General features: G+C 39.7%; 1 protein-coding gene across 2 annotated transcripts in view; it reads right to left on the bottom strand.

Moving 5' to 3' along the window:
* Positions 1-19,468, bottom strand: part of il1rapl2 (interleukin 1 receptor accessory protein-like 2) — a 159,860-nt gene extending 140,392 nt beyond the window's left edge. The window contains exons 1-2 of one of the 2 annotated variants that reach the window (XM_042419146.1): positions 19,132-19,468; positions 16,799-16,902 (exon numbers count right to left, since the gene is read on the bottom strand). In XM_042419146.1, the coding sequence (XP_042275080.1) occupies positions 16,799-16,902; positions 19,132-19,362 (335 nt within the window). In that variant the 5' untranslated portion in view covers positions 19,363-19,468. The remainder of the gene's footprint in view (positions 1-16,798; positions 16,903-19,131) is intronic. The other variant, XM_042419147.1, reaches the window with a different exon arrangement.
* Between the last annotated feature and the right edge of the window lie 5,203 nt (positions 19,469-24,671).

Raw genomic sequence — 24,671 nt, 5'->3', positions numbered from 1 at the left:
CCCATAATAACGGTTACTCAGCAGCACACACACACACAAGACTGTGTCAACTCACTGACACATGAAAATTGTTCAAAGCAGGAGTCACCCTCCTGAGTGTTGTTCCATGTTGTGTCAGTGTGTGCACCGTGGGTGCTGCATGTGTCTATGTGCATGTGTGCTTGTCAGGTATTGTGTGTGTGTTGTGTGTAGGTGAAATTCATGCTCTGTTCCATTTCAGGTCAAATGTCAATGCATTGTGTAAAAGCACAGATCTATGCATGCCTGTGTGTGTGTTTGTGTGTGTATTTTCCACCAGACTGCTCATATTCCTTCATGTGTAAGGTCAGCAACCTCAACCTGTGAAATACAGATCAAAACGTGTCATTACTGATAAGCAACAACCTTAGCTCCATCCAGGTATGAACACGCTGCCTGATAGCCAGGATACATCCTCTATTAGCGCCATAATTCAACGCACCCTCTAGCAGCCTGCCCTGATCTTAGGAGGGTAATTGTAGGGAGGGTGTGCTTGATTTATTGACAAGGAGGATACGGTGGATTACAAATTGATTTGGAGATTAATTTTGCATTTTAGGTCATTGGAATTTGTGTTTTTTAGAGAGCTAATGTCACCTACCATTCAGTATTAGAGCTATATCTAAAAACAATATGTAAGAATTGACAGTCTTCATGCTGTATATTACTGTAAAATGAAATGCTGTTTGATAAAAAAGGTTTTTGTCAAGCAGTGCCCATTTTACTCACTATGGGGCCCCGGGGCAAAAATGAGCTTTGCGTAGACGTACTTGAGGAAAACCGTCTGCCTCAGGGTAAACAGAAATATTTGACAGAGTATGATGAGATTATTGATGTCAAATGGACAACTTCTTTTATTCATCTTTGCATTTTCTGCAGGATATGATTGAGTGAAGATGTAAAAAACATATTGTGTGAGGTTTAGATTTGGTTATACCCCTAGGCCTGTATTTAAAGTTAAGTTGTTGTGCAAGCTTGATTTTCTGTAAATTTATTCCTCTGATGGACTGCACCGGTTTATGTACTTTTTTGTGTATGTATGTGGACTAGAAATGTGTCTTTATGTGTCTATGTGTTTGTACGGTAACTTCACTGCACTTCAACAGGTTATGGAAGTAAAAAGAGGTCAAAAGAGGTTGAAAATATTTTTGTCACTTAATAAATATTTGATTCATTATGTGTCTCATATAAAGGCACTTTCACAAAATCAATCATTTCACTCATATGAATTCAATTCATTAAATGCAACAATATCAATCTCAGGCACTGAATTAAAGTCTAAATAAAAGCTTAGTGAAATGTCAAGGTAGGTAAAAGAGCATTTTTATTTGTCCTATATGTCAACAAGCAGTCTGACAAACTAGGTCAGAATATTGGGCTTTGTAATGGGAAATTTTCTTGTGCCTGCTTTTCAATCCCAGTCTTAGGAAACCCAGAGTACTTCTGGATTTCACACCCTTTGCCAATGATTTCACACTCACAGATATCCTGAGTATCCCGAAATAATGTAGCAAAAGTGCAGTAAAACAGCCCAGTATCCCTAAAGATTACCAGCATATCAGTCAAATCTGCACCTCGATTGACGACCAACTCCAACAATCAGACAATAAGGTGGAAAGTAAGGATGTGGAGGTCAGGATGGTGAATGGGCGTGTACACATTGGACTTTCATGCAGGAGACCAGAGTTTCAGTCCTGTGACAGACCTGCAGTCAGTATTTATCTTTTTATTAACCACAAGCACAGTCTTACCCAAACCTTAACCATTGCCTGCTGTAGCTGCTATGCACAGATACTGAAGTAAGTGAGACTTCAAAATGTTGGCATTGGACATATAAAGAATAAAAAAAAAGTCATTGAACATAATCCAGGGTTTCAGAAAATCGTCCAATTTCGCCATTGTATCTGGCAATGTGATTGGAAGAACAGTTATATCAACAGCTTGCTGAGCACAGAGGCTCTTTGGCTTCAGCTTTGCTTTTGGAGTGAGTCTTGCCTTTTCTTTGCCTTACAACTATTGAATACACTACACTGAACAATTTTGGCACGCCGAAGGTTGCCATTTTCAGTGAATCAAACCCAAATTGCAAGCAGTGACAGCCGTGGTTGCAGGCTCGGACTCCTTTCATAAAAAGGTTGATGCCCAGAGATGTCCTGAGCATTCAGACATAATAATATAAAAATTGCACAATAAAAAAATACAAAATAGTGGCAAAAGGTCTCTGTGGACAAAGAATACTGCTCTGTTATATTGTGCCAAAATCAATGACTGATGTGCTTCTTCAAGGGGCAAAATGCTCTCTGTGCCTGTCTTCTTTAAGGACACATACAGTAGACATGAACTGTGAATGTTGTAAGGATCAAACTACCTTTGCTTTACATAGCAGTATTTCTAACACTAGATCGCTCTGACACACAGGTTGCCTGGTATTCACACTTCCTCCTCTGCCCTCCTTTCTCCTCTGTCTTCTGCCTTCCTCCATATCTCTCCCAAGTCAGATCGAATTTCAGAGCACCTTAAAACCCCTTGAAGATCAAAGTGTCAAAACCAAGCCCTACTTTTTCCCCTTCTTCTTCTTTTTTTTTTTTATTTCAAAAGACTGGCTGGGCCGGCAGGCACTGGCTCAAGCTGGCATGCACTGGCACATGTTGGCCCACACTGGCAAGAGAGTGGTACCGACTCAATGGCTGCCAAGTCATAGAGGACTGCCAAAGAAACTTCAAATGACCGCTCTCTCCTTCTCTGCTCCTATTCCGCTCTCCCTTTTACTCTCCTACTGTCATTGTCTGCTTCTCTCCCACTCTGTCTCTCTCTCTCTCTCTCTCTCTCTCTCTCTCATGCTCTTCATCTCTCCACTCACTGTCTTTATCTCCTGCTCCGAGTCTGTTAATCTGATGAAGAGAAAGGTTAAACATTTGGCTGGCATTAGAAAACACCCTTGTGACAACTATGTGTGCGTTTCTTGTGTGCGAGTGTCCACAGAGAGTAGCTTTATCCTCTAATGCAAAGAGAGACAGGTGGTTCAGCTTACTAGAAATACCACCTGGGAATATCTGAAAGAGAGGGAGGGAGAGGCGTGCATGTCTACAGGAGAAAAAATGGGAAATGGAAATGACCCTTTTATCTGATTTCATCAACAACTGCTCAATGCAATGTGAGAATTATTTTGTCTAGTCAACCACCCATTAGCCATGCAGCTAGTCATAACCGTCTAATTATTCCTCATAACTAAAAGACAAAGTTGGTTTGTTTGTCAGTGCCTTCTAAAATGACCCATATGAGCATTTTCTGATGTGCTAGCTCTATAGTTAATGTTTGATTGAGTGTAGGCAACTCAAACTACTTGGTTATGGTTTGGAAAAGAAAGAAACCAACATGAACAGGTTGCTAAGCGAGGTAAGAGGAAGCAAACCTTGGTCTCCAGGGTGAAAGTCAGACACTTTGTATGCCCAACCATCCATCCCAAACTCCTTTCTAAGAGGATTTGCAGAGGTATTACAATGTCCCGCTACTTCTGCTTTTGCTCATGAGTGAGGACAGTTATTATTCACACAACCATGACAACAAGTAACCCGTCAGGAAAATATAAGCCCCTTTTTGCAAACCAAAGAGTTTTTTATGGAGCCACATGAGCAAAAAAGAAATTAAGCCAATAACAGATTTTAAAATGGCAGTGGCGTTTAAGATGCAATTTTCACATACAAGAAAACAACAGCAACAGAGTCATTGGGTGCTTTTTGCTCTGTGCCTCTGTCCTCCAGCCTGTAACTCTGAAATTGATACAGGTCTGCCAACACAGGAGATATCCCAATCCTTTAAATGTGTCTCTGAGGAGATGATGAGAGAGGAGGCTGCTGGAGGAGCTTGGAGCAAGAAACCCCAGGTGTATCCTATGCTGAAGTTATGCAACACCTACACCTTTGATCAGAATGTCTTCATCGATTGGTCAGCTGATCTGATGGGAAACTAGGAAAACTACCTGTGGAAACAGGAGTCACAGCACCAATCATGGTTCTATAGCTATTCATATTTATTCATAAAATAAAAAGGATGTATAGGATCATGAATAAAGGTGTGAAAACATTGTTGTTACTGTTTCTTTACTTCATGAGCAGTGAGGGGTCTTTTTTCTTCCTTTCTTCTTATTCTTATGTTTCAAGTGAATCTTGGCTCATCTAGGCTACAGCTTTACAGTCCTATGCAGTTGCTCAGTCTCGGTTATCATTACTACTCCTATAATACCAGTCTGAGCCTTAAAGGACGTCAGACTTGCCTAAGCTCTTTCACAAACCAATTAGACTATATTTTATTCTAAACATGTATAGCTGTTTCTTATTGGTCCCTTGAGTCTGTTCCGTCATTTCCATAACAAACATTGTAACTGTCTATTTGTGTCATTTCAATCAGTCACATTTTATAATGGCCAAATACTGCAATAGATTCATATTCATTATTGGAGCAGCTTCAGGTTTTATCCTTTTAAACAGTTACTTAATTATTTCTACACATTTGACAGTTGAGATGTTGCTGTCATATTGATGCTGGAGTGAGCAAGGATGTCCCGTTTTGGTGAATTAAATTCTTCCATCCTTGCTCTTTTTACTCACATCTCTCTGTCCCTTGTTTCCCTGCTGGGATCAGCTAAGACACGAGGAAGAGACATAAGTGAGGGAAGCATTAGCCAAATGTTAAGCACCCACTGTGCTCTTCTTTGTATTCATTATGACGCGATTCTGCTGTTTGAGTGGATGTAATGGATGCAAAGGAGAACACTCCAGTGTACCTGTCTCCAAAACAGCAACAATGTATTAAGTGTCTTTTATGGTTATTGATTTCTGCTTTAGAGCATAACTGCCAATTAAGCTTGTTTTATCTCACTCTCTTTAGAGTAATCAGGAATCTGACTATATAACTTTGTTTTTAACATCATAAGAAATGTCCACCCCTCGTCCTAGTAGGCAGCCAGTGCTTGCTTCCTGTGTGAATGGACACAAGTTATAGTATCTGCAAGGTTTGTCTTTGAACAATAAGCAACATTAAGCACTGCAAACCTTGATCATCGAAAAGTACTGCCCCCAGAGCAGGAACCAGGAACTATGGCGGGGGAACTAAATTAAGACCTTAATTACCCTGGTTAAAATGCAGGTAGGCAGGTTCCCAAATTCCTAAAAAGGTTCCTTGGCTCTTGTAAAAGGGAGGAAGGAAATGTGTGACAAGACCATTGTGAGTATTTGAACAAATAATCAATGGCATTGTTTTACTGGCGAGTATTGCCACTAACCAAATCATATCATCATTATACAGATAGCCAGCAAACCAGCCAAATTGTAAACCTCTCAAAGACGAGCCAATACAACAGCCAATCAAATAGTCAACCATCAAACATCCAGGAAACCAGCTACCTTTTCAGTCTTTCTACCAACAAGTCAGCTGGTCAGTCTGCCAGCTACCCTGCCCAAAACAAACCAACCAACCAGCCACCCCACCAAGCCAATCATCCTGCCAAAATGTCACTGAATGAAACAACCACACACTCATCCAATCAACTGCCAGCCAACCAATTCACAGGCTCACTATCCCAGAAACCAGCCAGCGTTTCAGGCAGCTAGTCAGTCATTTTCCAACACAGAGAACATGTTGCATTTCCATCTAATGTGGCATGTTGAAGTGAAGTACAGGCAAAGCCAGAGGCATGAAATCTCTCATCTAACCCTACCTTGTTCACTATCTAACACTCATTACTTTGTTCTTCCCCAGAGTCCTTCTTTGTCCTCTGTCATTTCTCGTTCGGTGTGCTCTTCTGTTCGTTCCGTGCTTGCGTTTATCCATCTACTTTTTGATTTTCTTTCTGCCTGACACCCAGAGACGGTCGAGTGTTGCACTATACAGGTTTGGTGCAAAGTCAGTCTCACAGCATTGCAGCCTCAAAAGAAAACTAAGACCTCTCACTGTGTGTATCAATTTCTAACTAAGTGATATATGTGTGTATGTACTCTGGTGTCCTAATCATAGTGGGAGTATAGAGGGTCTTGGGCAGTCACAGCATGCCCTCTCCCCCTACTGAGGTCCTTATACCTGCAGAGAAAATGGATTTTTGCTTCTCTTTTCTCTTCTACTCATTCCCCCATTTTGCCCATCGCTTTCTCTCTATACACTCCCCTCTGCCTCTCTGTACAATTCAACCTCTATCAGCTTCCCCCTGTTTTTCTCTATTTACCCTTTCTCCCCATCCCTCCAATTTAACTACTTTCTCCTTGACTCTCTCTTTACCCTCTCCTCTTTCTCTCTCTTTCCCACCCACATGCTTTCATTTCTTTCTCCTACTCCCTTGTGCATGTCTCTCTTTCTCTGCAGCTCATGGCTCAGACAATGTTATTTTCCAGTTATTGTCTCCTGAGAGGGAATGTCACTCCACCTTTAATGCTTGTTCACCTTTGGTTTTATAACAGTGTCTTCAGGTTGCCCCTTCTTTCTAGCTCATACAAACACTACAATAGACACTAGGGATTTGCAGTGTTTTGAAAATCAATAGGTTAAAGGCATGCCTATCTGTTGGCTCTGCGAAAAATGCATTATTTACCATGTATACTATTCAAATGTTTTGAAGTAGCTGCTCTAGCATGACATTACAACATGTTAGAACAAAATATTAGTGTTTAAAGGGGTTATATTAAAAACTTTTTCAGTGCTTGTGCGTATGTATTTGGGTCTCTAATGAGCCTAACAACACACAAACTGTGAAATAAAACCACCCAGTCAGTTTGGTGTGGGATGGCTTGCTCTGTACTCTTGTGATTCAACAAGCCATTCAGATTTGACGCCCCTTCTTACGTCACATGGGGCGAAGCTAGGCTAAGCTAAGGGCGGAAATTTCACGTGTATTGCGGGGCTGGACCGGGGACAGAGCCGCTGCTGAGCCCCGGCGAGTTCTGCGGGAGAGAGCCGGACTGGGAGCAGAGCCGCAGAGTCCTGCGTCACTGCTGCTGCTGCTGCTGTTTTGTCTTCTGGAGGAATAAACACACGATTCTGCTCTGATCTGAGCAGTTTACCAGCGGGAGGAGTTTGTTTTTTAAACTTTTGGGATTATGTGGATTTATCTTCAATATCGCTCCTCAATGTAGCCGGAGCTAACACCAGAGTCACACACCACCTCAGCTGCTGTCATCAATAATAATCATCTTAAATACCGGTGAGTTTGTATAATTTTAAAGCTACACAGTATGTATAAACAATAATGTTGTTGCTGTATTTATGCCTCGTGTGGACAGACGTGACAAAGGATGAATTCAGGTTTTTTACAAATTGACATCATGATGTAGTTATTTTGGCATCCTTTTGATCTGTTTATTGCAATTAAATCACAGCAAAATCTAAGATTATTTACAGTCAGACCAGCTGTTCTGAACAGGGCTGTTTAGACAGGATGAGAAGGCTGCTGTGGTGCTTGATCCTTGTGGTATTTTGACCAAAGCATGTCAGATACATTTTAATAAGACTCTAGGGACTTGTGGAAAAGGGGTATAATATGGCCCCTTTCATCTTTGACATGGTGAATTTGCTATGTTTGACGTGCCTGGTGGTCACATCACATGTCTTTTTACATTCAGATCCCCACATTCCATATGAAATGCAGCATGTAGGATAAACTGTGGTGGTGGGGGGTTTAGCAATGCCCTGCAGCATTTTATCTCATCTGAAATCATTACAAGAAGATGCAAAACTGATTTTTACAGCTACAACCAGGGGTTAAAGTAGGCTAGAACGATCTGGAACAGCGTCCTGGCATCTTTGATTAATAAGTAAATAAATATGATTGGCAGTTTCATAATAATGTCAAGCGAGTTCATTTTTCATGGAGAAGGATCCGGTTGTGGGCTGTAGACCAGGGGGAGCGACATGAGCCTCCAGGTCCCTCTGATTGATATATTATCATATATGACATCATTAGATTATTAATAGTGAAGCATCAGTGTTAGAGCAACATGTTACTGTTGTAGCTGCTGGAGGTGGAGCTAGTTTGAACTACTTTATATACAGTTAGACCATAAATTATCATAACACAGCTGTCGGCAGGTGTCCTGATTCCTTGCAAGAAAAAAAGGTTGTTTTCTTTTTCCACTGCAGCAAAACTAAACTGTTTCAGTAATAGTTACAACCAATGAGCTGTTGTTGGATATTTACATTTTTCAAAATGAAAAACCAAAATGTTATTTTTTACCTTTCTTTTTTCTTTCCTGCTGTACCGAAATTGACCCCAAAACTAAGGTACATACCGAACCATGAACTTGGTGTACCATTTCACCTCTAGTTTCAGTGAATGAAACTCATAAGACTTTTGTTTGTTCGAGCTTATATTCATCTGCTGGCCTTCAGTAAGTTTGTTCCTGACATTCAAACAGTTGTTTCTCCACTGTGGAACCCGATTAACGATAAGATACAATACAGTTTTATATCTGAAGTTCCGTCATATTCATCACATAACATTATTGATAATCTCTCCACGTGATAACATTGATATTAATTGGTAATAACAACAACAAACAACAACAAATGAACATTTTACTGTCTATTGACTGGTAGTAAACAGCTGTAGCATTATTGTCTCTGATGTAGTCAGACTGATAAACTGATAAATTTTGGCAAAAATAAAATAAATTTTGGCATTGAAAACAAAACCTGAACTGAAAAAGGAAACATTGGCATTGAAATACTTGTATTGGAAAAAGTTGCGTATTAACAGTCCTAGAGCGAAAATTACAACAGTCTGGCTCAAAATCTCCACCATGATGCCATCGCCCTTGGATATCCAATCTTTGTCAGCCGCAAGGCATACTGGGTAATGTACGCCCAGCAAGGGCCCTCCTCTCTATGCCAAAACACTGACAGAAAGTTGAGATTGAAAAACAAAAAGCTGAAAATGAAAACCAGTGACACTGAAAAAAAACTGACAGCATAAAAAAATGTCACTGAAAAAAGACATTAAGAAAAAATGTGAAGATTGACAAAATAAGAAGATTGTAATTTTTTTTAACGTCTGTGTTTTATTTTTCAGTGGAACTTTTTGTCAGTGCCAATACTTGTTTCAGTGCCAATACAACTTTTTTCAATACAAGTGTTTCAATGCCAGTGTTTCCTTTTTCAGTTCAGGTTTGGTTTCAATGCCAAATTTTATTTTCGATGCCAAAATGTAACTGTTGCTGTTCTGGCCCCATAAACTGAGAGGTTCTCTGTGATCACAGCGAATGGATCAGCTATAACTCTGTGACATCATCAGGAGATCTGGATCAATGGACCTGATGCTGCTTGTCAAGTAATTATGCACTTGTGTTTATTTCATAGTGCAATGTTATTTTTTGTAAGTTGTTTTTAGTTAAGTAATGTTTATTTTGCTTGTCTGGGTTTCTGCAGCGCTGACTGTGAAAGAAGATTCTCTGTAATAAACAATATAATAACGCCACTACAGACTCAACTACAAATCAACAAGGTTGCAGCACTGATGTTCATTTCTTTGGTTGGGCCTCCTTTGGACCAGTGGGATCCAGAAAAATATGTCAAGAAATGGGTGCTTAAAAGAAGGTCAGTTGATCACATAGCCTGTCAACAAAGAAAACAAGTCCACTGGAGCTCACAGCACAAATCAATTTAAGAGTTATTTTGAGGTGAGTCATCTCTCCGCTGCACCGCTACATCTGATCTTAGGGTTCCCCCACCTGCCAAATCCCACTTTAACCCCTGACTACAACAGTAAACAAGCCAGAACAGTTTAACCAGGAGTCATCACATGTTTTCCCATAGGATGATTATGTTTGAGAAAAAAGACAAGCTGTTAATGGAACCTGCTTTATTATCATCTTTCCTCCTCTACACACTTCTGTAAGTTTTTGCATATTGGGCAGGAATTGCAAATCCTATCAATTTGAATTATCTTGAAATTGTCGTATAAGAGCTCTAGTATAGCAACAATAAAAGGAATGATTGTTACTACAAAAATGCTAGTGAGTTAGTTTGATCATGCACATTAATGCACTGTGAAATGTAAAGCACTGAGATGGGGCAAGACCCAAATGCACATCATGACAAGCCAGTTAGTGAAGTGTGTAGGATTTAAAATGTCCAAATTTGTTGTCCCTTTTGGAGGCATCGAAAGAGACAGCAAAACATACCAATTGGTATACCAAGTGAATGGGCTGAAAGCAACACATAATGTGACGCATTTGTCCAGAATTCATTCTTCTATAAACAAAACCTAATGCCATTAGAACAATTTGTGCTGGATGCTACAATGATATTAAAATTTCCAAACACTTTCCAACGTCATTCTCCGTCGACACAAAGGCAGGGGTCATGGTTTCTAGGAGCAAGAAAAGATACGCAGATTGACGTTCTTACTTCTGTTCAGCCACTTCTTCCACACTTTTGTGGCCATTTTTCTGTCTCTTATGTTCATGGGTGTAGCTAGCTAGCGAGTTAGTTATGCAGGTATATGATGCCCCCGTTCTTAATCCCACCTGACCGGTCAACTGTTTCTCCAACCGGGGAAAACAGCCATCAATACTGATAAGCATCAAATTGGGAACATGGGCAGTGACTCACAGGTCTGAAATCAGGCTACAATGTTTACCACAAAACTAGCAATCTATTGAATGCATCAAATGAGTTGATGTTTTTAGCCATCGCTCAGCAACAGCTGAATAAGAAGCTTGTATTTTTCTTCATTCAGACTGATATCCTTGGTTACAACAAAGTGTAGGCAGGATGTCTGAGTGCTTCAGGGGCTTGTTGGTGACCTCAGAGAGAATAAGACATACAGTATCTTTTGCCAGCAGCTACAAGGCTGAAGGCAGACCCAGGGCATACTGCATGAATTAAAGAAGCCTCAACTCTTTGTAGAGGTCATGCAAAGGATCGATGCTGAATGTGAATGGCAATCATTTTGCCTCAGGCCAATGGAGTTCTCTCTTATATATAAGAATTCAACTTTGATTTTTCACCCTAAAAACAAGATGAGACAACAAGTACTTCCTATGATATTTGCTCTGTGCCTCACATTGGATATGACTCCAGTGTGAACTCATCCAAAGATTATACCACTCTGTGCCAGCGAGCATTGTCTAAACACATTGGCAAAGAGAGAAGACATCCTACTTCACCATCTGTCTTTCAAAAGCCTCTTTTTCACTACCTCACCCTGCAACTGTGTCTCTGGGATCTTGCTAAGTCACACTCTTGGAGCTGCGATGCTCATAACATTTACAAGTTTTTTGAAATATACAGAATAAGAACTGGGTAGTTTGCATGGCCAGTAATGATGGCTGAGACAAAGTAAAAAGCATCAAACTGCACAAAAGAATCATAGAGAAGAGTAGAGATCTGTAAAGTGTAGTGTAAAACACCAACTGCTCATAGATGGAGGTAGAAACAAAACCTACAGTAATGGAACTTGTGGACACCTCTTAAATATGAAAACTAATGAGGGAAGCAAGTGGCTGCTGCAGTGGAGCGCAAGGTAATAGAAGAAGACTAAAGTAAAACTAGAAGGTATAGAAGAGAGAAAATTAAAAAAAAAAAAAAAAAAAAGCTTGTCATTTTCCCCTTGACCCTCTCTGTCATGGCTTGTTAATTCACTAGAGATGATATAGACATCTCGTCACACACAGATCTATCACCACTGACAAGCATAAGGCATGGACAGATGAATGGATGGATGGATTGATGACTGTAGGGAGGGCTATAGATGAATGGATGGATGGACAAAGTAACGGGGTGAGTAAAAGAACAACGGGGGATGGAGACCAACATAGAGACATTGACAGAATATGAACAGATTTACAACACAACAGCCTCCTCTGCCATCCTGATGTTGTAGTTACACTGTCCAACATATTGTTTCTATTTTTTGTCTTTTTAGCCACGCTAGCAGTGGGTCCCTAAGGATGGCAATGTCAGTCGGTTCGCCACTTTGGTTCAGACTGAAATAAATAAATGGACAGTATTTACAGCATAAAGTGCCTTTATCCAAAGCCTCTCATTCAGCCACGCACCTGCACACACCGAGGACAGCGAGCTACCATGCAAGGTGTTGGGAGCACCATGGGGTTCAGTATCTTGCCCGAGGACACCTCAACATGTGCACAGGAGGAGCTGAGGATCAAACTGCCAACCTTGTGATCAATGGATGACCCATGCTACCTGAGACACAACTGCCCCATTTGGTGAAATGGATTGCCAGGAAATTTTGTGCAGATATTCATGGTCCCCTGTGGATGAAGACTTTGGGGATCCTCTGACTTTTCCTCTACTTTTCCTGCAACACTAGCAGGTTGACATTTTTGGCTTTAAGTGAAATATCTTGACTAATATTAGATGGAATGCCATGACATTTTGTGCACACATTCATGCCCCTCAAAGGATGAATTGTAATAACTTTGTTGATCCATTAATGTTTCATCTATCATCATCATCAGGTCAAAATTTTAATTCGCCCAATACTTTGGTTCATGACATTCCCATCAGCCTCAGCTTTACTTTGTGTTTATTTAGCAAACGTCTGCATGCTAACACGCTAAACTAAGATTCTAAACATGGTAAACACTTCTGTGTTAGTTTTGTCTTTCTGACCTTGTTAGCAGGCTGATGTGAGCTTTTAGCTCAAAGAACAGCTGTGCCTAAATGAAGGCTCACTCGTGTGGCTCTAGGCTCTTAGTTTGTCTCTCTTGCAGTTCAGTGGATGACTGGCACCAAGGCAAACCATTTATAGTCATTTGCAAAACGAGTAAGCAGCATGGTTGTCGAAGTGAAACATCACACCAATTCCTGGAAAGCTGACATCTTTGGAGAGAAGACGTATTGTGAAACCTTGGCAGCATATGGAGATGAATGAAGTTTCAAACTCCACTTGCAAAGATGAACCTCTACAACTGAGATTAATCTACTGTTTTTATTGTACTTGCATAAACTTGACTTCATCTTATGTCAGATCTGAGTGCAGGTGGCAATCTCAGAAATAATTCTGAAAAAAGTGACTTTTATTTCAAAAGCGATGGTAGTAGGCGTACAACATAATATACATAAGATCAAGGGCAATAAATACAATTGAAGTACATTTTCCCTGTTGCTTGTGCATAGTAACACATTCTAGACACAACCTCCTAGTAATATAATATGATCCACTTGGTAGCTCCCCACCAGGAGAGGAGGTGCTGTGCCTGTGCCTGTGTGTGTGTGTGTGTGTGTGTGTGTGTGTGTGTGTGTGTGTGTGTGTGTGTGTGTGTGTGTGTTAATAAGAGACCCTGAGACAATGACAGACACCAAGCCCTAATTAGGTTGTCATGCTGAGAGAGCGAGGGAGAGACAGAAAGAGAGAGAGAGAGGGAGAGAGAGCTTATTAAGGAGGATAGGTGTCAAGTTCTGGCAGGAAAAGGAGGTGGGCGGAGAGCAGAGGAGGGGAGGAAGAGGAGGAGGGTGATGATGGGGAGAAAGGGAATCGGGTGCGTACCGGGAGAAACAGGAGGAGTGGGAGAGAGAGAGACTGGGAGGAAGATGGAAGAGGAGGCAGGATGCAGAGGAAGAACAACAGGAGGAGGAAGAGGTGTAGATGATGGAGGCAGCTGGTGAGATGAAGGGAGAGCAGATTAGGTGTGGAAGTACGAGGGAGAAGGTGAAGGGGTGAAAAGGTGAAGAGGGAAAGAAACGGGAGACGGTGGAGGTGGTGAAGGTATTAGATGCCTCCTATTAGATAGGAGGAAGATGAACAGGATCAAGTGGAGAGGTGAGATGGTGATTTATGGCACAAAGCAAGAGGAAGGCTGTTCTTCTACTGTAGTGTCAGGCAGATTATTTGAAGGAGTGAAAACATCACATATGTTATGTTCCTCTTTGGTTAAAGAATAATTCTGCTTTATTACAACTTGGATCTTATTTTTATAGTTTTGGCCATCATTCCTATTAGGTATGATAATGTACTCGGCACAATAAGCGCTAAGATCTGTGAAAATGGCAACACTGCTACAAGGAAGTTCGACAGGTTTTAAACAAGTCAGTAATTTAGTCAGATTATCTAAACGACTTTATTTGGAGCTAAAAGTAAGAACACCAAATTAGATTTGAATCCCTTAAACAGGAAAACTGAGCTCTCACAGAACTACAGAAAGTAGAGTGAGTCCAAGTTATGATGGATGGATGTTTATATGGATGTTGTATAAAGGGCAGTTTAAGACTTATGACTGTCAGACTGCTTGTGTTTCTTGCCCTTTAGGACTTCTTTTAAACAATGTTGCCATGTTCACAGATCTCAGCAACAGTACTGTGTTATTTTATAACATGGCCATGGTAAATGTTTGATTCTTATTGGCAGGTGTGTATTTATACCTCTAGTAACTTGACAGCATAATCAGACACTTATGGAGATGAAGCACAGAGGGCCTCAGCTTCATCCATTGCAGTATTGGAATTTACAACTTTTCAGGCAGCCTATTATCCCTTACACATCAGATGGCTATATAAGATATATTGGACACATATATATGACATTTTTCAGGGCTTTCAACCACATCTCATGGCTCTCATCAGCAGATGTGGTTTAGTCAGTTGTTGTGGAGATAGTTCAATGAGCTACTGTGACATATAGGATATTTATGTGTATCTGCCCACTCACTCGTGACATTATTCTATACATATGATATCGATTTTGTATCTTTACAGATACCATACAGATACCCCCCATTCAATTCAATGCATAACTGATTTGAGTAAAGGCACAAGAGTAAATCTGGGTATATAAACGGTTGGTTTGTGCTGCGTTCTTCAGTTGGCAGTTACACCTCGAGTAAAGCTACTGAAGACCAGCAAAATCACTGTTTGTTTTCATTTATTCTTTCAGAATAAAACCATCCCTCTTTTTTTTAAAAATATGTTCATCCTGAGTCCAGTGTGATTCGTGGGTGCAACACTACCACCATGAAAATTGAGGAAACTCCATCCACCGATGAAGGCTGTGAGATGTGGTTGAAAGTTCCAGAAAAAATCTGGACCTCAACGTATTTTTGTTTTTTTTCTTCTGTCAAAAGATCTGAGTTGTAATTAACAGAAATGATCCTTTGAGTCAAGGACATCAACTCTGACAACAGCTGGGTAACCTTTTTCTTCAACTGGAAGTGAAAGGGTTTGTGGGAAATGTGGTCCTGATTTTGCAAAATATTAGTCCTGCCAATGGCATTGGTAGAGGCTAACAGTGTTTTCCACTGTGGTCTAAGTTTAGCTTATTTTCCAAAAATGGACAAAATTAAAGGACAGTATCTGTATTTTTGTAGAGATGAGATTTTTTCCTCATAATTTTGTCCATTCTTATTATAGCTCATGCTAACTTTGACTCACCTTGGTTGTTGAGATTCTGGAAAACACACTATGGCAAAACAATGTATATCAGGGCAAGCAGCAAGCCTACTAAAGCTTTCCAAATATTAAATCAGTCATTTCAAAAACTTGTCTTTAAGTCGCACCAAAAATAAAGTAAACACATAAATTAGCCTGGCTGAATAATGCTAGAATTTTCCTTTAAGTTCATTCATTAAAATAACATTAACCTTGATACGGGGTAAAACTATAAAAGTAAGAGGGATGAAGGATGACTTGTTCACTATGTTGGCAGACTACAAGCCAAATATTTTTTTTTACTGATTTACAAGAGAACATATTTTAATTCAGTTCATTATGCACACACACACACACCATCCTCTCACAGGTAAACAAGCTGTATGCCTTGTTGTAGTCTACAAAGCCAACTAGTACACACAGGTTGGTACCCCACCACCATAATATCAAACAAACACACACACACACACACACACGCTTGTATCCCTAAAGGACCACACAGGACTCAGGCCAAATTTTGCTGTGGTACAAAACAGCCATATTGTAAATATTCAATTTATTAAACTGGCAGCATTCCACATCACTGGCACACACATATACACACCTGCAATACCTGAACACAAGAGAAATGTTTGATATTCTGAACAGACCTTAGCAAACATAATGAAGTAATGACAAAATGGCTTTTTGAAAATAAACTCTTAGTGTGTAACTGACTGACTCAACTACATACCGGATATATTCTATTTTGATGCTAAAATAGTAATATTTTTGAAATGTCATTTGTTTGTATAACATATTGATTACTGAGAGCAGGAGGCATTTTTCTCAAAAAGGACACTGAGCAGTTTTAAATAAAACTCTACATTCTTTTTATTCAAACAACAAAAACAGTGCTGTTTTCTCCCCCATGCAATGCAAATGGGCCATCTGGGTAGAGACAGAACATACCGAGTCAGAAATCTATTCCAAGGTTGTTCCCATGTGGTGAAATCAACAATATAGAGGCAACTCCAAGAGCACTGCTGCAGGTCAGACTCAGGCCAAAAATATTTTTGTTTGCATGCTGGTAAAATCTTTACCGTGTTTATTTACTATTGAAGAAAATCTGCTGTGCCTGGAAGAGTAACTTCCAAATAAAGTCTGTGTTTTGTTCACTGTACTTTGACCTAGCTCCCAGCTGGGGAGAGGATCAGTATCTGGTCTATTTGATTTTCACTAAGAATATGAGCAATTCGTCCAGCTGGAGCAGAAAAAAACCCAAAATTCTGCTTCCTTGTAAAACGATGGGTTGTACCCTAAATGTATTTTGTTGTTATTTACCGTAGTTTCAAGTTAGTGGTCAAAATGAACCCAGAACTACCCTATGTATGCGTAACGGCACACTCACATACAAACACAAATATGTTACCTTAGTACACAAGTGTAGAATCCATTGTCTTCCATTTCAGCAGATCTGAACCAGATGGAGTCGTCTTCTTTACTCAGCCTGTGGCCTGAGAAGATGATTGGCTCCTACAGGATACAGTGCAAAGAACATTATTGAGCTGAATATAAACTATTGAAACTAAAATAATGACAGATAGATATTTAGATATGATAAAGACATGAATTAATGACCCTCCTCTCTGGCACTGACAAAGGTAATGGAATTATAATACAGCAGAAAGGACTACAATTGAATGTAAATGCATCTGAGATACATTAAAAATGCTTTTTACTGTATAGGACTCAGGTTTCAATGTATATACAGAAGATGCATATTATTGTCAGTTGTAAATGCAAAAATGCTGTTTTACAATCCACATGTATAATCCACATTGCTGGGAAAGGAGGGCGATGTTTCTTGCAATACACAGGACCACAGTGTGATTTATCAGTCCCTCTCCTTTCTGTGTATTGGCTATTACTCAGCCACACACACACACACACACACACACACACACACACACACACACACACACACACACACACACACACAAACACACACACACACAGAAGCAAGCCCAAAGAAAGTTAAGACAGTTAAGAGACGAGCACAAACTTTCACCCGACCACTCTAGCTTTATTTTAAGTGACTCTCTTGGACAACAGACCCAAAGTGTGTTTGGCAAAGTTGGCCAGAAACCTGGCAAATGGAATTTTGATCAAAAGCAACCAATCAGACGGTACCCTGCCCATTGGCTGTGATGGATGATGCTGGTCCTGGGAAAATCCTGCCATCTATGAAAATGCAACCGCATATCTTTTAATGCTCTAATGTCCCTTGAGCCTGGTTACACTGCTCCTAGACTTACCTGTGGACATCAAGGCAACATCTTTTAATCTTTTAAAAACTGACTTGTACAAATGTGCTTCTATCTTTTTACTAGGTAAACTTATCTTATTTTACCTGATGATGCTCTTATGTTTTATTCTTTTATGTTGTGCTTTAACTGGTTTATTCGTAAAGCACTTTGTAACCTTGTTTTGCAGCCATGTATAATTTTGATTCAAATACAAGCTCAGTATATTCAAATGCGAAGGCAAGAACTGGAAGATCAGCAGTTCGATCTCTGGCTCTTCCAGTCCGCCAGCAGTGTGAGTGTGTGTGTGTGTTAATGTGCATTAGATTAGAGCCTGATGAGCAGATTGGCTCCTTGCATGGCAGCCTCTGCCATCACTGTATGAATGTGTGTGTGAATGGGTGAATGTTGACATGTATTGTAAAGCGCTTTGAGTGGTCGGAAGACTAGAAAGGCACTATATATGTGCAATCCATATTGTTTCTGGTCACTAGTGGCAGCACTGATCACACCGCTACTGAGCAACACTCCCAACTGGTAAGTGATGAAGAAATCCCACTGCATCTTTTATTTTACATTTGTATTGACTTTCATGGAAGAGACCTTTCTCAATCAGTGTTAAGTTTTCTGTTTGTTTCAACCTGCCTGAAGTCATTTTTCCCACTTCCCAAGTCAGTAAGGCTGTTTTCAAACCTGAGTTGTTTAGTCTGGTTGAATTGCAATCTGGTTCTTTTTCACCCCTGGTGTGTTTCACTTTAGCAGGTCTGAACACAGCAATCGCACTCTGGTTGGACCAAAACAACCGTATAAGTGTGCTTTGCATACTGGAATGAGGATGAGCAAAATTAGTTGCTAACAGCTAGAGAATGACTCAAGATCCAACTTGATCTAGGGAAACAAAGTAGGCTAGCTAGAGGACCTTCTTCAGGACCTTCTCTCTGTGTTTTCGTTCTTGTTCCCACCTCACCAATGAGCTGAGTGAACGTTCTCATGTGGCTTGTAGTGATGCATTTTGGTTTGCTTTCATTTTTTTTTTTTTTTTAAAAGAAACTGAACCGAGGGGAAAACATACCAAGTTTACCAACTCATCAACTGATTCAGACCAGAGCAAATGAACTACTGGTTTGAAAACCAGTGAGTTCAAATTCAACATTCATCCTGAAACAATGTCTATGAACCCTGGAATGAATTACATGTCTGACGGCTACTGGCTCATTGACTTTTATTAAATATGGCAGGGTTTTGAGTATAAAAATTAATAAGTAAAGTTTTATCTTAAAAGTAATTTTAGTATTGGGAATGCAATGTCAAACAAGAAAAGGAAAATTAGATTGAATTTAAATTTAAATTTATGAATTTGATTGATTCATTTCGCTGTATCTTTGTCTTTCCTGGACTACCATACCAGCTAACATCCTCATTTTCCTTCCTGATCAACCTTCATTCTAGGTACGCTTACCTCTGCATCTCCTTTGTTCTTGTACCAGATGAGGCGCAGCTTGGCGTTGGTGGCCATGGTGTAGTTGGTTCGGATGTAGCTGTAGAACAAGGCACATTTCACCCGTACCGGCTCACCGGCCAGAACATGGTACTCTTTCAGATCCACCGACCAGTCAATGCATCCATCCACTGTGAGGAGGAAAGGAAAAGAGAGAGTGGTGATACATACTGTATACAGTGCACAGGTCATTATACAGCAGGCAGACTCCAAATACTCTGCTTTCTATTACAGGGGGGAGAAAAATGATGGAAACAGAGCACAGGGTTAGAAACCGAAATAGGTTAGGAAGCTAGACATGGACAGTCATCAAATACACTTATATAAGACTTTATATAAGATATGAAACTTTTCTTTATATAGGAGACACACTTGATAGAGAGAAACTCTGTGTGTGAGAGAGAGAGTGAGTGACGGGGAGAGTGTTTTATCTTAGGCAATATTGTTCTATACCTTCAAGGCGATAAAAGACTGAGGATAAATTTGAGAAACTGCAACAGAGCAGGAGATTAGGATAGATACATAGAGAAAATCCTATAGTTCATTTTTTAAGACAGCCTGAGTGACAGAAATAAAAAGAAAAAAAGACAAGCATTTTTCCTTTATTTATATATCGGTTGTCCTTACATACTGCTTGAAATTGAAAAGAAAAAGAGCAATAATTGCAGAAAAGCAGGAGAGACAGTAAAGATTCAGAGATATAAAGGAAGAGGAGGAGGTCGACACTAAATGAAAAGAGAGAAATGAGGAGAGAGGAAGTGTGCGGCGATGTCGGGGTGAAGGCAGGTCAACTGGAACGAACAGAAAACAAGTTGAAGATGGAAGACAAGTACAGAGCTGGTGAGACGTAGAGGTCAGGAAAATGACAAGGAGCTTTCCCAAATGGACTTCTCTCCCTTCCTTCCACCTCCTCCATACACTCATCCTCTCCCACTGCCCTCTTTTTTTTTTTGTCTGTTTCCCATCCCTCTGACTTCTTCTTTCTTTTTTCCTTGGGGGTCTGAGGCTCAGATAGATGTTTTCTGTTTTAACTCTCGCCCTCAGGCACTTGCCACAAGGCCTCCCCTCTGAATTACAGCCTCTACCCTGCAGCAATAAAGCCTCTGGATCTGTCATCTGTCACCCAAAAATACCTCCTCAGCCTCCTATCCTTATTGTAATCCTCTTATTTGTTTGTTTAGCCACACCCAGTGTGTATACAATAGGTATGTAATGCAAAGCCACTATCTATATCTGTATTTGTGTTTGTTTATGTCACAAATATATCAGATTTATACCAAAATTAATTAGGCAAAGCCTAGACCGGAAGGTGTTTTTCATTTTCTGGGTTATGTTTATACTCCTCATACATATTGTATATGTGTATACTGTAGCTGCAGACAAAATATACAGACACTTTACAGAGAGGGTGGTAAAAATTCATTATTTTTATTATTTATAATTATTTTATTATTATTATAGTATTATGTTAAGTTGGTTTAGTTGGTAAGTGCCCACTCGTTATATTTGGGTTCATACATAGTTTGTAATTTGGAAAAAAATCTTAATAAATTACACTCTTAAACAATTCTTTAACTGACAGAAAATACTTAGTTTTCAGTGTGTAGTTTTGTTCATATTAGCATATTAGAATGTTCCTTAAAAACTTTATAATGAGCACATTTTCCAAATACTACCAAATAAAATTACACGTTTAAAGAAATGTCCTAAAGATTAACAGTTACACAGCAGCTACTGTTAGGAAGTTACTGAAAAAATTCCTCAATTTTTTTAGTAGGAAAGTAAGAGATCCGTTTGTTGATAGATGCTCACTCTTTATAATGATTTTAAGAAACAACTTAATATGCTAATATATTGTTTGACACATGAAACTACACACTGAAAAGTAAGTATTTTTTGTCTATTGAAGAATTGTTAACTCTAAGTTATGAAGAATATTTGCAAAATAACAAGTACATATGAACCCAAATATAATGTAAAATGTCCTTAAAATTAACTATTAAATACCTGCATATTACTTTGATATACAGGAAATTAGTATAAAATTGAGGAACCCGTAAAATGGGGGATATTACTGCAAAAATTTGTTTGTATCTGTTCATATCTGAATAATGTATTTATTTACATATAGCACACACTCCTATGTGGCTGTTGAATTATCTTTAGGTTACTGATGAAGTGTACGTTCAAAGGCAGAAGTCAGACATTTGATGCAAGATGTGGATTGTTACCGTGGCTACTGCTGTAAGTCAATGTAAACATGTTTTAGCACTCTGTAAAATGTGTCGGGTGTAATTTGTGTTCACTTAAGTCACCACCAAAGATTTAAAGACTTCATTTGCGGCGCAAATTTACGGCTGCACACTTAATTGGTTACATTTATAGATTTAGCAATATGCATTAAGTCATACAGAGGCAGGAGAGATTTAGCATTGCTGCACACACACAAACACACACATGCACACCCACACACACACACAAACACACACATGCACACACACACACAAGCAAATTTATTGTACACACAATCACTCTTTCACCCTCACAAATGATTTAGGTCTCATCCACGTGTCTCTTTCTCTCTCTCTAGCTCTCTCTCTCACACACACACACACACACACACACACACATACACACACACGGTATTTAACAGCAGTTACTTAATCATTGAAAAGGTTGCCAGATAGTCAGAAGACGATACTCATAAAAAATTATTGTGTGTGTGTTATAGCACATGCGAATGCACACACACACACAAACACACACACACACACACACACACACACACCCAGGGCATCACATTAATAGAAAATCACATTAGTTTGGTCTACTGGACTAATGCCTTTTGTTTTAGACAGTTTTTAACACAGGTCAGACACACACACATACACACTTGCACATTAATAAACACACTCAAACACATTGGAATGACTTGGCTGTATTTGGCTGCAGGTCATAACTAAAGTGAACTCCAATAATTCATTCATCGCTGCTCTTACATGAGCTTGTGCATGTGTTAATCTGTGTGTGTGTGTGTGTGTGTGTGTGTGTGTGTGTGTGTGTGTGTGTATATAAGCGTACGGAGGAGTGCAGCTGCGTGTGTCTGTGGACATATTAAATGTGTGGGCGAGGTGTTAGCATGGGCAGATATATCATTCCCGTCAGCTCCATCTGCATATGGATGCTCCCAAACGGCGGAATGAAAATAACCCTGGATAAATAGCAAAGTTTTAGAGTTTGGGAAAGTGCAGAGAGTTTAGGACAAAACACACACACAGTCACAAACCCAAATAGTGGGTTATACTTGTTTTCTTTTCTTTTTACCTTTTACCTATCAAGGTGCTCCAAAAAAAAACAACAAATTACATTAAGTGAAACTGTATTGAAATAAAGAAAATTCTGAGAATGACATTATCTTTTCCTTCTCTGTTCATGTGATTGTGATTTTTGAAGGAGCAAACATATGAATGTAAAAATAAAAAGCTTTGTGATGAATTATGTAAATGACTGATGACTCACAAAAAACAAAGCTCAAAGCCTTAATTAAAAATTGAACCTTTTTTTTTTTTTGTCTGAAGCAAACCAAACTGCTTCAAACATTTTCTTGGATCAAATGACAGTTCTTTGCTATGGGTGACTAATCTGCTTATTCTTCCTTGTTTCAGCATGTTGAACAGTAACACTGGATAAAAAAAGATTTTTTAAATTAAAATTCCATACTTTAAAGCCTCACCTTAATTACAAAGGAGCTGTAGCAGCACTGTAGTTAAAAGTCAGATGGTTACTGGGATGTTCATTGACTCAAATGTGCAGCTACAGTATCTGCTTCTCTTGATTTCAATTGGAAATGGTAACAAGCTATTATAAGGGAAACTGAGAACAAACTGAGAGATGTTTTCCACAGTGTGATCAGTATTTGATTTTTATGAGCATTCCCTATTGTGATGGTAAGTTTTTAAATTGATTTCAATTAGCCAAAATCTTGTGACATGTTGTCTTTAAAGTTGCCATTTTCTTGGCATGTAGTGAATCGGTGAAGTGAAGTGCTGTTTAAGTGGCAGTTTTCTGGTGATGTGTCTGTTGTAACTTCTTGTAAATGGAGAAGCCTATAAATGGCACAAGAATTTAATTTGAAGAAAAAAGCAGAATGCATGCATACAGAGGCTTCTCTTTAATTTAAATATTTACTGTGCAAAACAAAAGTTAACTTCTGTGTTCCCAACACAAAAAGCAGCTCTCAATTTGAACCATCTTGTCATCTGGAGGTCGCTGTCCATGGTGCTGAAATTCTAAGGTATACTGTATGTTCTGCTATAGTGAATGGAAACTGCAGGCTTGATTATTTTTGATTAAAGTTCCTTTAAAAAAACACTAGGGTACGATGTTATACACAGGGGAACATGTTGTGACTATGATCGGCTTGTCTTCCACTTTGTGATTAGCACAGACTAATTGATAAGACAATGTCAACAGAGGTTTAACGGTGAAACATTTTGAAGTGGGGAAGCTGCTGGTTCCAGAAGCAATTTTCCTACTCTACATTCATGTTTCAAAGTCTTTTTTTACTGATATCTTCAATGTTCCCTGAACACAGAAATAGAAAAGTCTCTTGGACAATGATTCAAATGTAAAATCTGTTATAATTATTCAAGACAATAATAACAGGCAGACAAAAGCTCCTAAGTGGCAAGGCACAGGGTGTGGATGAGATTTTCCCTGAGATGCTGAAGGCTCTGGACATTGTTGGGCTGTCATGGATGGCATGCCTGTTCAGCATGAGATGGTAAATGGACTGCACTTATATAGCGCCTTTCTAGTCTTCCAACTCCCAACAAATACATGTCAATTTTACAATACATGTCAACTTTCCCCCATTCACACACACATTCATACACCAATGGCAGAGGCTTCCATGCAAGATGCCAACCTGCTCATCAGGATGTAATCTAATGCACATTCACACACCACTGGTGCAGCCATTTAGAACAATTTGGATTTCAGTATCTTGCCCAGGGACACTTCAACATGCAGACTGGAGGAGCTGGGGATCAAACCGCCGATCTTCTGATTAGTGGACGACCCGCTCTACCTCTGAGCCACAGCCGCCCCTGTGGACTAGCAGACCAGGTTGGTGGTTCCAAGAAAAGGGACCAGAGGACGTGCTCCAACTATTGTTGGATCACACTACTCAGATTCAGTAGGAACAATGCAGATTCTTTCCTGGCCATGGAACAGTGGACCAGCTCTTCACCCTTGTGAGAATACTTGAGGAGTCATGGGACTTTGCATATCCAGTCATGTGCTTTATGGACTTGGAAAAGGTTCATGATCGTGTCCCTTGGGGCACCTTGTGGCCGGTGCTGCAGGAGTATGGGGTACTGGGGCTGCTGCTGCAAGCCATTCAGTCCGTATATAACTGCAGTGAGAGCTGTGTTCGTATTCTCAGCAGTAAGTCAGACTCGTTCTCAGTGGGTGTTGTTCTCCACCAGGGTTGTCCCTTG

The sequence above is a fragment of the Thunnus maccoyii genome, chromosome 8 (assembly GCF_910596095.1).
Source record: "Thunnus maccoyii chromosome 8, fThuMac1.1, whole genome shotgun sequence".
In the NCBI taxonomy this organism is placed as follows: Eukaryota; Metazoa; Chordata; class Actinopteri; order Scombriformes; family Scombridae; genus Thunnus; species Thunnus maccoyii.
This window is presented reverse-complemented; position numbering and strand designations above follow the sequence as displayed.